This window comes from Tyto alba, unplaced genomic scaffold (assembly GCF_018691265.1).
Source record: "Tyto alba isolate M040663 unplaced genomic scaffold, T.alba_DEE_v4.0 Super-Scaffold_21, whole genome shotgun sequence".
Classification (NCBI taxonomy): domain Eukaryota; kingdom Metazoa; phylum Chordata; class Aves; order Strigiformes; family Tytonidae; genus Tyto; species Tyto alba.
In genome coordinates this window covers 15,670,088-15,685,074 of record NW_024881295.1, presented here as the reverse complement: position 1 = coordinate 15,685,074, position 14,987 = coordinate 15,670,088, and the positions used below count along the sequence as shown (strand labels likewise).

General features: G+C 41.1%; 1 protein-coding gene across 11 annotated transcripts in view; it reads right to left on the bottom strand.

The window, feature by feature from the left end:
• MICAL3 (microtubule associated monooxygenase, calponin and LIM domain containing 3) overlaps nucleotides 1-14,987 on the bottom strand; it is a 175,907-nt gene that overhangs the window by 17,825 nt on the left and 143,095 nt on the right. For 6 of the 11 annotated variants that reach the window (XM_032986416.2, XM_032986419.2, XM_032986421.2 and 3 more), the window contains 5 exons: nucleotides 14,062-14,156; nucleotides 12,225-12,272; nucleotides 10,233-10,283; nucleotides 6,532-6,639; nucleotides 5,662-5,755 (listed from right to left, as the gene is read on the bottom strand). In XM_032986416.2, coding sequence (XP_032842307.2) covers nucleotides 5,662-5,755; nucleotides 6,532-6,639; nucleotides 10,233-10,283; nucleotides 12,225-12,272; nucleotides 14,062-14,156 — 396 coding nt within the window. Of the gene's footprint in view, nucleotides 1-1,099; nucleotides 1,151-5,661; nucleotides 5,756-6,531; nucleotides 6,640-10,232; nucleotides 10,284-12,224; nucleotides 12,273-14,061; nucleotides 14,157-14,987 lie in introns of all 11 variants that reach the window. The other 5 variants (XM_042795281.1, XM_032986415.2, XM_032986414.2 and 2 more) reach the window with 4 other exon arrangements.

Sequence of the window (14,987 nt, the reverse complement as noted above, 5' to 3'; positions counted from 1 at the left end):
GCATATGGATCTTTCACTCTGTGGAGCTGGACTGTAATGCACTCTCTCAACAAAAACACAGCTTAGATCAAGCAAATTTATACTCTGAAAGACAAATGAACTGAGACCCTTGGATGACAAGGCAACCAAGCACAGTTTGCTTTCTATTGGATCTGCTGACAGATGTGTTCATTTTATAAGAATAGATTTAGGGTGATTAAATTAGCAAGGGGAATTTTAATTTTCAAGATGGGCAAATGCTAAACAAATGCCATTTGCAACCCAAAAGTTGCCCACCTACTAAAGGACTCAGGAAGTAACATTACTTAAAGAAATGCAGAACCATGGTGCAGAGAGATGAACAGAATCGCTAAGTGAAAAAAAAAGAGCTAAACACCGTAACACGTGTTTAGCACTAAATGGTATATTAAAAAAAAAATCATAGCAAGAAGCTTATTAGCTGTGTAATGATGCAAATTGGGCTGACTGGAAACTCTAACAGCAGATTCCAGCAAAAATGACTGGAACTCTCAACAGTAGATTCTCTCCTGATCTTAGAATAAGACAAAACAAGGAAGAAGTATCTGTCATCTACAAGTGTTTCCAAAGTCTCTTGAGGGAGCATTTTGTTTTTATTAGATCATCAACACACTCTTGGTTTTTTGGAAGAAGCAAATGAGCCTCAGGAGGGGAAGAGGGAGGCAATGGCATGACTAATCCTTTACAGTGCTGTTAGCTCTCGGGAGCAGTTCAGTTCTGCTGTACCCTTCCTGTTAAAATACTTTGCTGCAGAGGATTTTGATGGTAGAGTTGGATTTTGCAAAGGAGAAGCAAAAAAACCAGAACCCTGCTAGCAGGGAAGGTGGTTGGAGTGAAAACAGTAAGTAAATTTTGAAATAATCACCACTTTGGAAAATAGAAAAGGGAGCCTTATGCATGGTTTGTAGAGCATGCCAGGATCTCTTCTTCCTGAGCTGGAAAAGGGGTTCTGCTATAGCCAGTCATGTGCAGGGGCTTTTTCTTCTTGTTTGTGAGCCAAGGATGGGAGAAGTAGGTGAAGGGAGGGGTGGGGAGGAGTGTCAGCAGGGTTAGTGTCAGCGGGAGCTTCAGCCATACATACCACCCAGATGCAAGTCGATGAGGTCACTGTAATAAGACTCTCCCCAATAGTCTACAACAAGGAATTGGTGAAGACAGTTATTGAATCAGATACCCCCCCTAGCCCCACACAATCAAAGCAATATATGAGAAAAAGACAGACAGAAAAAAACAAAGGCAAACAAGAAACATGCAACTATACATGTGGGCACATATATATGTGTATATATGCATTAAAAAAACGATGTCTCTCTTTCTCTGCATATATACATATATATGTACACACACACAAATATATCACAAACATATATATTGGGAAGATGAGGAGGAAATTCCCAGCAGGCAGGCAAGGACTTCCAAGGGGAAAAAAATCAAGTCTACACAGAGACACTTCACCTATTTCAGTCTGCCCCAGTACCTGACACTGATGTCTTTCCCGTTCTTGATGAGAAAAGCAGAACTAATCTTGTTGCTTTCATGCTGAGCAATATGTCAGAAGGAAACAATGTCACTTCTAAGGTCAGCTGCAGGGAAGGTGCAAGTGTTGATTCCTTGGGAGATGAGTGAGCGGAGGATGCGTGTGCACGGCACACAGGCATACTGAGCACTGACACCAGTGGCAGATGCCGAAGCATGGGGAGATGGGTATGTGCGCTCCTGCTAACGCGGTACCTGTGCCAGAGAAGAACCTGCACAGACGTGTGTGGAACAGAGACCTGTACCTCCACAGCTGTGAGAGACCATGAATCCAGCACCTCATAAGGTTTCTTTGGGGAAGAGACAGATGAGAGTACTGAGAGCACCATTTCTCACTGCCTGTGATTCACCTGGTGTGAGGAGGTGGCTCTTCAGTTTTTCAGTATTGATCTGACAGTAGGAGACATTTCCCCAGCTCTTAAAAATTACTATCGAAGTTTATGCTAAAGGAGGATAAGGGAGAAAAAAAAGGGTTCCAGAAATTTCTGATGACACATTTTTCAGTTAATAATTGAAAAAATAAAAAAATCCACACAAGAAATCAAAGCCCTAAGTATGTCCAAACAGGTGAATGCACTATAATATGAAGTACTGTTACATTAATAGCAAAGCCATTCAAGGCGTCTCTTGAGACAACATGTCAAAATAGGAAAATTCTTCACCGAGATTATCCTCCTTTACCTTTGCAGTGAAATACCATGATGCAAAAAAAGGGAGGGGAGGGAAGGAAAAAAATGGATGACAAGAGCTTTGACCATCTGTATATGACAAACTTGCCACCTGAAACAGAACTTACATTGTCACCTGAAATAGAGCTTACATTCCAAATCATTCATTCTTGCTATGAATGTGACTACCAAAGGCCTAGATGTTCAAAAATAATCACAGAGAACATATTAAGGCAATTAAGTAATCATAGGATGTGAGATCATTTTCTGAATCAGAAACTAAATATAAGGCTGAAAGACCAACTGTGCCTTGCCTGAGGCTGAGCCAATTTAAAAAAGGAAAAGACAAGGCAGTAGCCAAGAAGGTGCAATTATTTTGTCAAAATTGAAGTTGACAATGGCCTCCAAAATGTTTCTGAGTCTGATTAGTTGAGTAGTATCATCATATAAATATTCCAACTTGACAACTATCAGAAAATGAGTGAAATTCCTGGAGAGAATATTGAGTTGTCTGTACCTATTGCTAGGATCTAAATTAACTTTAATCCCTCAGGAAGACAACAGGGCATCACTGTGAAGAATTTATTGACAGTCTTCTCAGTATAAGTCACTTGTCAGGAACGTATTAAGAATGATGCAAAATGGATGGAAAATAGAAGCAAAATTATTCTAAGTAAACAAATTCTTACCTATAGTACTGGTTTTTGTTCTTACCAGTCCAAGTGAAAAGTACTTTTTTCTAAAAATGGAAAGGGGTCCAGAGGTTGGAAATCTGAGGAATTAAAGTTAATGGAAGACCTTTACAAAACCAAAATTTGAAATTCTTCACCGACAGGAAAGATGACTAACACACAACACGCTAAAAGATGATAAATGACATAGAGAAGTAGTTCAGATGGTCTTCTCTATCTTTTTCTACAATACAAAAAGAAAAGAATCATTACAAAATACAGAATTCTGTTTCTCCTGTCAGGATTTTCAAGTATCTAGTAGTAGGAAACTACTACTAATATTACCTAAAACTTCGTATTTAAATGCCTAAGTCAATGAGTGATTTGTTCTTTCCCTACAGAGAGGAAAGCTGAATAACCTACTCATTACAGAGCCTAATACGTTCTCCTGGAACAATTAATACTGGTTGCTGTCTATGGGACAGCCATTACTTTGATCCTGCATTACAATCCTTCTCTACTTAGGTGGACAGAGTATGTGCACAGGAGGCACACCTCCCACCCTCCCCCACTTCTTCCTGTTGTACAAGTTTATTAAAAGAGATTTTTTTTTTTTTTTCAGATGACAACACCACTTTATACACAGCCCTTCCCTTTTTAAATTTTTGTTAACATAGTTTCATTAGGGGAAGGACTGATCAGAGACAAGAGCATGACTCCATACCTCTACCCAATGGTAGTTGCTCAATGCAGTGGTCACTATTAGGTCAGTATCTCGAGGCAATCCAAAAGACAAGAAAATTATACTGCCCTCCTGTGTAATTAATTGCTCCTGGAGGCAGAAATTAATTGCACTCGTAGAATGTGATGCTGCAGACTTTATCAGGAAGAAATTCAGTTATTTTATTGCAAACATATGTAAAATGTCCATGCAAGATTGGTTAGAAAGGTGAAGCATGGAATTAATTTATAATGTTGTGTTTCAGTCAACACAGGCTAGAACATGCTTTTTTTTGTTCCCCCAACAGAATGTGTTTCCTGCTAATCCCCTGAAATAACTGGAAGAGGTGAGGCTGGTGAATTCTTTAATAGAAGAGTTAAGCTTCTGTAACCATAATGTATGATTTGTTGATAGAAACATGTTGCAAGAGCAAAGCATACCCTAGAGACTTCTTGAAGAAAAGAGATTAATTTTTTGCAAAGAGTGACCTACAGTTTCGTAATTCTGCTAGGAAATTCACAAATACACAAGCTCATCTAAGACTGCTTCCATTTTGGGAGATCTGGGATTGAGAAGCTAGCTATACAAGGGTTTCATTCTGCAGCTTTCCATATGAAAATGTGGTTTTTACTCTAGGTCATATTCTGCCATCTGAAAATTTTTTGGGCATATTTCTATCATTCTTCAATGAAAGCGCATTCTATCATGAAGAATGTTCTCTCAGCTTCTAAGATTTCCCACTTGTGCTGACATGTCTTACATGAAAATCATTTAGCAGCTGAGTAATCAAGACAGACATCCAGATGAAAAGAAGAAAAAGGAAGAGAACAAATTAGAGATAAAAGAGGTGGGTTTAGTAAGTGCAGTAACTGGCAGGCCAGAGTGGGACTACACAGAAATACATAGCATAAGGAAGGAGGCACCACTGCAAACAGTTTTTGCACAAGGCTATTTTTTTGAACCCACAAATGAAAAAGCCAGTCAGATCACAAAACCATTTAGGTCCTCAAGACTGTTCTCCACACTCGTCATACCCATTTGATTTGGTAACCACTCAGTCCTGCTGCTTTGGCACACCCTTAAGGAGTATCAAACAAACCTAATCCTGGATGAGTAGTAGTTTGTGGGAAGCCACAACAGACTTTTCCTCTGGTGAACCTTCACTGCTTAATCAAGTTCCATCTTCATAGGCATAGCAGTGGCTCTTCAATCCAAGCAACAAGTCAAAACATTCTCCGAACACCTGTTCCACTATTACCATTTCTGAGCTCTAACCCTTGTAATCAGATACATAATCCTGGGCCCGTCAGGTATATGCACACTGCATTTGCCTGTTAGGGTATCTGACTCTTTGCAATTGAGGATTCTTTTTTCCAAATCATTATGTTACTATCAGCATTATCTGAACCAAGTACTCGTCCACTCATATGCTTGCCAGATCAGATGATACTCATTTAATTTAATTTCAAGCACACATAACATTCCTTTAACAGCTTGACATGGATACCTTTCAGTACATGTGTGCATTTCTGTTCTGCACAACTTTGTTGGAAGTAGCCAGTGTGCTGTGCTGTGCAGTGAGGAAGATGTTCTGTGATGGTCCCTTGTAAGGACACTACCTTGATAATCCAACACAGTAGAGAAAGCACACACAATGTCACAATTACTTCCTTAACATACGAACAGGGTTCTGCTACTGTGACAGCTTTATGTGAACTGCAGCTAGGAAACCCCTGAAATTTTCTAGCTGTAATATCCAGTAATATGCAGAAACAGTCAGCCATTATTAATAGTTGGAAAATTATCTCCTAAGACTCAGGCAAAGACAAGTGAACTAAGTCTCTGCTGATAGGGAAGTCCCAGAATTAGAAGCCACACAGGAAAAACCAAGACCTCAAAAAGATTGCAGAAAAGGGAGAATGAATTCATATTGGACTACCTTTAGGCTATGATGGTCCAAATGCCTCTAAAATCCAAGCAGCTATGGACTACTGCACAAGCACTTGATAAGAAAACATTAAAAAGCAAACCAAGTTCTGATGGATACCTGCTTCTCCCCGAAGGGCCTTCTCCACAGCAACCCCTCTCTCCTCAAGCTGCCTCTGCTTCTCTTCCACTTGTTCAAGCTGCCGCTGGATGATCTGTTCAGAGAAGAATGGAACAGAATCTCACCAAAAGGAATTCTCCTGCTCTGTCTGCAACACTCACCCAGCACTAAGTGATTTCAGTCAAACAGGCCTTTTCAAAAACAAGTATCCATATTCAACAATACACTGCTTCAAAAGCTAATTGCTTCAAAAGCTAATTGCTTCAAAAGCTAGCATCACAGTCACTCCAGTGACAACATCCCCCCCACCCCCTTGCATTCTATCCCTTAATTTTGTAAACACCTGGATAGTTACTTGTTTGTTACAACTCCAACCACCTTCCTAAATGCTGAAGTGGAAGGTGATGCTATTTTGTCAGCTGAGTCCCTGCCTTGACTTTTAAATAAATCCCATCACCTATAGCTGATGTCAGCAGTTTTCCAACAGATTCTCTGGCAATTAAAAGTTAATTTGGTAACACTTCACCCAGCAGCATAAGCTAGCAAAGCAATGACAGGTGCAGCTTCATCAGGTATTAACTGACGATCACCATTCCACTCAGTGCATGATGTTCACTCATCTCCAGCTAGAAAGGTGTTATGGTAGTTATTTTTCTCACTGTAAAACACTCATGCTAGGTTTCAGCCATTCTCCCCATGTCTGTGACATGGTACCAAATTTGAAAGAGGGAGTAAGGAGCGGGGACAATCATGTAGAAATAGAGTTCCATCTCTGGATCCTCTTCTGACACACTCAGAGGAAAGTCAGGATCATAGTGCTTTCATATAGACTTAATTGTCTGTCATGATATGAAGATTGGAAGACACTACCTGAGCTCTGTGTAACCTCTTTAGCTCCTCTTGCTTGGCTTGTCTACGGGCAGCTTTCTGCACTCGCCGAGTCAGCTTGGCGTTCAGTTCCTCTTCCGTGTAGGCTCTCTGAAGGAAGGAAAAACAGGAGCAGATTTTATTTGCGTGCTCAGAGGTATGGGGGGAGGGATGACCGTTTTCTCTTCCAAAATCTCAGAAGGGAGGTGTTCTGTCTTTGCCATGGCTGTGTCAAAAGTCAAGCTTCTGTAGGCAAAGGTGTTCACAGTGCAGTGAGCAACAATTTCAGGGTCAAATCAGGAGTGAAGAAGCAAATAAGCCAACTGCAAAGCTGTGATTTTACACAATGTCCCACCCCTGTCTTCCATTGCTATACGAAACCTGTCCCCAAAGATCAAATTAAGTTTTATTCTGTTTCTCAACAGATTTAGCTAAATGAATTTAGTTAAATCAATGAGTACCATATAGAGGGGTCACCTTGATGTAATTTTAAAAGAGGGTAGAGGCATGTCTATATGAACAGTTACAGCAGTATAAGCTAAGAAATTATTATAGACTAGTGTAGTTGTATTGGTATTTCCCTCTCCCTGTTTTATTCTGGAGTGATGATATCCATAGTTGGGAGTTATGCTGGTATAACTGGTAATGAAGGCAAAAAATAACATTTGAAAGCAGAATGACATTCTGGTGTGAGATGGGAAATCCCATTTCAAGAGAAACCCCACAGAACTAGTTGGTGTAAAACAGAGCAAACAATCCCTAAACTAAAATTAGAATGTCACAACACCAGAAGTCATCCAAAAGGAGAAAGGCATTGTTTATGGAAATAGAGCAGTATTTCCTCCTCTTCTCTCAGCGCAACTAGTTTTAAAATAAGCAAGTCTTTTTAACACTACTGAAATGGGGTTTAGTATCTTACCAAGTATACTAGTTGGTTGTGTTGTAGGAGGGCTTCCTCTCATAGACTTTTAAGAGTGTCAAAGAAACTTCATAACTGCATTAAGTGAACTACAGTGAAGAAAAGAACTCTCTTCTCAAATACATTTATGTAAGCTTTAAGGTACAGTTGTAAACAGATGTATTCCACTTCTGGAAAGAGATCTTCTCCATGGACAGGCAACTTTAAAGAAAAAATGTTAAGACAGACCACCCTGAAATTTGCTTTATCTAGTTATTGTACTGCCACATTGGTCAGTCTACCTCTGGTTTATTGTTCTCAATTAACAGAATTTAAGTTAGGATCACAGCTCTATTAAAAATCCCTCATATAGGTGGTTAGCAAGCACCATTGTTAGAGCTCCAAGAAGTTAGCACTTCACTCTTTCTTTCTTTTTTTAAAGCACAAAATCCACAATGATACCCAAATCAGAGGGTGTGACTTTCCTATCCCATGTAACACTGTTGTGACTGTGAAGGCAGGACAATAAGAATTTCAGAAAGCAGCAACATTCATGAAATAGAAATGGGACCTCTGTCTTGATTTTAGCTTGATATAGTTTCACTAAGATCTCAGTTAACTCAACAATTTTGAAGGGTGCTGATTAAAGTCTGATGGTTCACTTGAACTCATATTCTAAGTATTAAAAAAAGAATACATGTTTTCAAACACCAAAAGGAAGCCTACAGAGGATGGCAGTCAGGACAGAGAGCCTGGGAGAAATACAGAGAAATTGTCCAAACAGCCAGGAATCAGATTAGGAAGGCCTAAACCCTGATAGAATTAAATCTGGCCATGGACAGCAAAGGGAACAAGGAAAGCTTCTATAGGTACACATCAGTGATAAAAGGAAGACTATGGAAAATGTGGGCCCTCTCCAGAAGAAAATGGAAGAACTTGTTACCCGGGATATGGAGAAGGCTGAGGTACTCAATGACTTTTTTGTTTCAGCCTTCACTGGCAAGGGCTCCAGCCACACCACCCAAGTCACAGAAAGCAAAGGCTGGGACTGGGAGAATAAAGAACTGCCCACTGTACGAGATGATCATGTGTGAGATAATGTAAGGAACCTGAAGGTGCACAAGTCCATGGGACCTGATGAGATGCATCCACAGATCCTGAGGGAACTGGCAGATTAAGTGGCTAAGCCACTATCCATTACATTTGAGAAGTCATGGCAGTCTAGTGAAGTTCCTGCTGACTGGAAAAGGGGAAACATAACCCCCATTTTTAAAAAGAGAAAAAAGGAAGGCCTGGAGAACTACAAGCCAGTCAGTCTCACCTCTGTGCCTGGCAAGATCGTGGAGCAGATCCTTCTGGAAGCTGTGCGAGGGCACTGGGAAAATAAGGAGGCGATTGGTGACAGTCAACATGGCTTCACCAAGGGCAAATGGTGCCTGACAAATTTGGTGGCCTTCTGCGATGGTCTCACAGTGTTGGTGGATAAGGGAAGAGCAACTGATGAGAGAAGTGATGAGTGACATTGCTCAGGGGTTGGTATTGGGACTGCCTCTATTTAACATCTTTGTCAGCAACATGGACAGTGTGGTTGAGTGCACCCTCAGCAAATTCACCAACGACACCAAGCTGTGTGGTGAGGTCAACATGCTGGAGGGAAGGGATGCCATCCAGAGGGACCCTGACGGGCTTCAGAGGCGGGCCTGTGCAAACCTCATGAAGATCAACATGGCCAAGTGCAAGGTCCTGCACATGGGCTGAGGCAATCCCAAGCACGAATACAGGCTGGGTGATGAGTGGGTGGATAGCAGCCCTCTGGAGAAGGACCTGGGGGTATTAGTGGATGGAAAATTGAATACGAGCCAGTAATGTGCGCTTGCAGAAAGTGCACTTGCTCCTGGGCTGCATCAAGAGAAGTGTGGCCAGCAGGTCGAGGGAGGGGGATTCTCCCCCTCTATTCCGCTTTTGTGAGACCCCACCTGCAGTGCTGTGTCCAGCTCTGGGGCCTCAACATAAAAAAGACATGGTCCTGCTTGACAGGGTCCAGAGGAGGCCACAAAGATGATCAGGCGGCTGGAGCACCTCCCCTGTGAGGACAAGCTGAGAGAGCTGGGGTTGTTCAGCCTGGAGAAGAGAAAGCTCTGGGGAAACCTTATAGCGGCCTTCCAGTACTGAAAGGGGGCCTGCAGGAAGAACGGGAAGGGACTCTTTGTCCGGGGGTGTAGTGATAGGGCAAGGGGTAACAGTTTTAAACTGAAACAGGGTAGATTCAGATTAGGTCTAAGGAAGAAACTCTTCACTATGAATGTGGTAAGGCACTAGCACAGGCATTGCCCAGAGAAGCTGTGGCTGCCCCCTCCCTGGAAGGGTTCAAGGCCAGGTTGGACGGGGCTGGGAGCAACCTGACCTAGTGGGAGGTGTCCCTGCCCGTGGCAGGGGGGTTGGAACTAAATGAACTTTAAGGTCCCTTCCAACCCAAACCATTCTATGTTTCTATGATTCTGTATTTAATTGCCTTGAAAACCAATTTGTTCTGAAGCTCAAAGATCTTCCACATCACTCTGTACAGTGGCGCACTGCTGTGCACTGATAATTGCATGCATTCTAACTAGACAGACAATCTGGAGCTAAAGGCATTTTTGGTAGACAACCTCTACAAAGAATTTGCTGCCCATGTCTGCTAACATCTCATGCATGCAGTCAATGTTTGTGATGTTAGTGCATATGTGATGGGTAGCTATGGATTCAATGGGTTAATATAGGGACATGCAATGCAACAATGGCCAACTAGTGGGAATGGAGACACTACCTTTGACGAATATGATCTCTTGAATGCCAAGGCGTGTGGTACATAAATCGACTTTAAAGGGGGAATGGTAAAGGAAAAAAAAAATAAAAAAAACGTACAAAATGAAGCAAAATCAGTTCAACATTGAAAACAGATGCACAGTAATAAAACAAAGCTGTTTTTAAATGAAACATAAAATTGTGCAAATGCTGAACGTGACCCAGACTGATGAAGGACAATGGAACTTTTGTCCGCAAAATCAAGTTTCTACCACTCTGCTGAAGACAATTAGCTTTGGCAGCCTCTCTGAAGATACAGTCAACTTGGAAATACTTTTTTCTAGAGGAATTATTTAGCCTTTATCTACCTATGGTTTTAATGTCCACTGAGCAAGTACGTGTATGTACACATAGAAAATTTTGGTTTAGGATTTGGAATAATGGCTTATGCTGGGACATGTTTGGTCTGAACCAGCTCAGCCAACCATACATTATTCTGTCACACAACTCTCCATTTACAACCTGATTTACAACCTCTCCTAGGAGTTGTATTTATTTCATGGTTTTAGATTATCTCTACTTCATAGAAATGATCATTTGTATTTAACTAACATCATGAATCTTCCTCACCGCTTTGTGACAGGAGAAACACCAAATGGGCTCAAAGTGGGTTATGTGTGCTATAATAATGGATTCTCCCTGTCTGAAGAGAGAGCCTCCGGAGAGCCTGAGAGGCTAAAATTATGGGAAGGAGAAGGGGGGGAGAAGGGGGGAGAAAGGGGGAGAAGGGGGGAGAAGGGGGGAGAAGAACGAGAAAAGAGGAAGAGGAGAGGAGGGAAAGGAGGAAGATGAGAAAAACTCACTACCTTCTCTATCCAAGGACATTCTACATTACCCTGTCCTCAAAAATAAGGCAAGCAAGCTACTTGGGGTTTATAAGAGAGGTAAATTTGCCCCTGTATACAGACGGCATTGTGCCATTCTGGGCAGACAACCAACATTTTGCATTTTCACATTCAATTGACTAAAACCAGTCACAAATGCAAAGCCATAGAACAACTTCAGCATGTATGCCAACTTCAATAAAAAGCAAGCTACCTGCAGTAGTAAAACACATGTCTGATCACAATACCACAATTATACGGGAACAATGACAAACACACACACAATGACATACACCTATAAACACAAGACCCACAGGGCATTTACATTAGGAATTCTTTACAAGACGCTTCTCTTGAAAGACACTACATTAGACAACACTGAACTAATTCACTGCTGATCACAAAGAACAGGCTAAACAGAGCAAGCTGTCTGGGAAGCAAGCCCACTACAATTACCAAAAAAGCAGCACAAGCAGAATTTCAGTTTAGAGAAGGGGTTCACATAAAAGTCATGTGGCACACAGGAAGCCAACTCTTACCCATAATAAGTAGCAGGCAGTTTGTAACTTAAAAAATATAACCCCCACCTCAAATCAGTACAAACCCAGTTTGTCAGTCTCGAAGATCAGTTACATTTCTTTTGACAGCAAGGCATTCCAGTGTTTGCATGTATGTTCTACATCCTCAGACAGGATGCAATAAAACTAGGTAAGTGGAGTTCTTGGATTTGTTTCCTCTAAATAAATGCATTCTCAGAATTATTCTTTAGAAAATAGGCAGATGCTGAGCAATGTAACTTCAGCAACAGCAAATGGTAGAAAATGAGACACTACCACCATACTCAGGTGAGATATTTTCAGTATTAGGATTACAGGCATCTGCCACTGTCACCTATCCCCCTCCAATGCTTAGTGATGAGATCTTTTTTCCTGCAAGAGCCATTTTAATTCAAAGTAGCTCAGCACAGGAAAAAAAAGAGACCATCAAGGCATACTGAAGTCTAAAACCAAGCATGGACCTTAGTGAAGCTCTGCTTCCTCCTGAAGGAGCTTACAAGGCAGAACAGTAACTCCGTAACTCTTATCTGAACCCCCTGTATTGCATATCTGTCCTCTGCTAGCCACAGGTACCTCATTCTTCTGCATCTCTCGGAAAATGCAGAATTTCTCATGAAACGCCTTGAGGGCATGCAAGGAGGAATGGAAGGGAGAAGAGAAAAAAGGGAATAAAATAAAGACAAAATAATCTTCCTCTTAGAAGAGTTCTAGATCAACTAGGGAGAGAGATTAAAAGAGAGGTAAGTAAATACAGAAAATTCCTACTTACTTCATCAACTCCTTCCAGCAGCCTTAAATTCATTATCTATTCTAATTCATTTCACTACATATACATAGAAAGCACTTCCTGTGACACTTCAATTTGCAGTACTTCCATACATTTGCCATCTGAGCCAAGTATCAACTACCTGACACTGATTTGTGCACACTGGATGACAGGTTTGAGAAAGCAGGCACAGGCCACCGTGCCTGTGACACTACCCTCTCAGGTGCTCTATTCTTCCCGAGTTTTTTCAACCTGTGAACCAGGCACCAGCAGGAAGGGACAGAGGAAACACTTTTTTCATTCTTCAGTACCAGATGGGCCTTAGTGTTCTGTGTGGTCAGTGAAATCTCTACTTATTTCTCCAAACCTTGCAAACTCTGTCTAGCAGAGCTTAGAAGCTCTCAGGAATTAAAGGGCTCTTCCCCATTACTATGATTCAACTGTTCCTTACATTTTTCACTTATTTTTGCATTAATACTGCCATCCTAAAATTGAAGTAATTTAAAAGCAACCAAACTTTGCCACTTGACTCTCACCATATAATTTCCACATATAAATATTTTTGCAAATGTATTTTTCTCTCTGGGCTTTTATGGAGACCCACTTGTGTCTTCTCCTTCCTCCTCAGTAACTTCCTTAAAGCACCATTTAAAGTGAAACTACTTTGGCTAGAAAGCCGTTGATGTGTCTTACAGTATGATATTATAGCACTATCTAGGGAAGGTGGTCAGGAACAAGAAACAGCTCTCACAAGAAGCAATTTATACCAGACCACACGGCAACAAAAACACCAGGCTAAGACCAACCCCTATATACTGGCATTTCATAGGGTCTCGCTACTATGTATTTCAGCTTCACAGTTGTTATCTACACACAAAGACATATGGAAATACTCAGCAACAGACTCGATCTTAAAGATCTTTTCCAACCTAAATGATTACATGATTCTATAACTCTCAGTCCTCAAAGAAAACAGGGTCAAAATGGAAGGAACAGCTGATGGCCCATCTTTTCTCCAAAAAGAGAAGGTACAAATTCAGACTGTACACATTGTCTTCTCCCAGGAAAAATAAGCAAACTTGCATAAGCTGCAAAACTGCAGTCTGTGTCTTACCTCTTAGCTGATGATCTGTGTTGACTATGTTCTTGATGTATGCAAAAGTACATTCCTGTCTGTAGTTTGTTTGGAATTCTACCACTTCAGTCTATCAAAGAGGCTGGTAAAACAATATCCTAAAATTGGGCCCTTACAAAATGTATGAACTGTCTCATTGTTATCTTTTCACAATAACATTAGAGACAGTGAAATTTACTCTTACGACATTAAATGTCTGTTTTCTGTAGATCACTGGCATGCTCACAACAGGGACAAAATTCAGTATTCTGCCTGTGATATTTGTTGTAATGTCACAGTGAGACAACAGATCCTTCATATAACAATTGTGGGGAGTAGCTTGCAATTGTGAAACCAAGTGAAACCGACCTACTTTAGGCGGAACAGTCAGCCAACTTACAGGAAAGCCTGGTCCGTGGAAGAAACAGTAAGAACAACAAAATTAATCATTCAGGTTTCTGATGTGGTTCTCTGAGTCCGTGATCTGCACGGTGCTAGATCCATCTAAAATGCATTTGCCATCTGCTTACCTCTCGCTTGGATTTTTGGGAGGAACGTTCCAGAATATCATCGCTTGAAAGGTCAGAGTCCTCTGAGAAACTCAGGTGTTGACGGAGCTGCAAATCTGAGAAGTCGGGAATAAAAAGGGGAAGTTAGAGAAGTGGTAACGATTCTTTCTGTTAACATTTCAGAACTCAGTTGTAAGTTGTTTGATTGAGCTTCAAAAACACTTAGTCCTTTTATGCCAGTCTCAGTCACTTCGCCTGGGATTACAGAGTGATCAGAGAAGCACTGCTCTGCAAAATGATCAATATTAGTTAGAAGCTTCATTCTAAGAAGCAGCGCTTTCTGCAAACGCTGTTAAAAATAATGGTCATGATTCTCTCTTTGTACTGTATCAATGCTCTTACAATAGATACAGTACTTAGATGACAGCAGTAGGCACTATTTTGGCTATTTTTACAAGCCCGGAGAAATGTAACATGTTTGCTTTCAATCACCTTTATGGCTAACTTATTTACTGTATCAGAAGTTGCTATTAAACATCTCCACCTGCACCTGACAGGATGAGAGATTTATATGAGGCCGCAGAATCCCTACTTCGTAGATCAGCAGACAGTTGCCAGATCACTGAGAATACTCTGCATCTCTGCTGTCTTCAGCACCCTTGGAGCCAGGTTGAAAGCAAGAGAAGAGACCACCCAAGGAAAAGATGAGAACCAGATTTAAAATTGAGATGAAATGTCACAAACAACTGATCCCAACAAACTGCTTATTTCTCAAATCAGCTTAAGGCAGAAAACAGATGTGCCTTGTACATATTGCGAGTGAAGCTTTTATTTAAGGATTCATTTTTTTCAGTGACATATCAACTAATTCTGTCAATATGTAAACATATAATTCTAGCACTTAACTTGATCTGCACTGGGGAGCAGTGTCATTCAGCACAATAGTT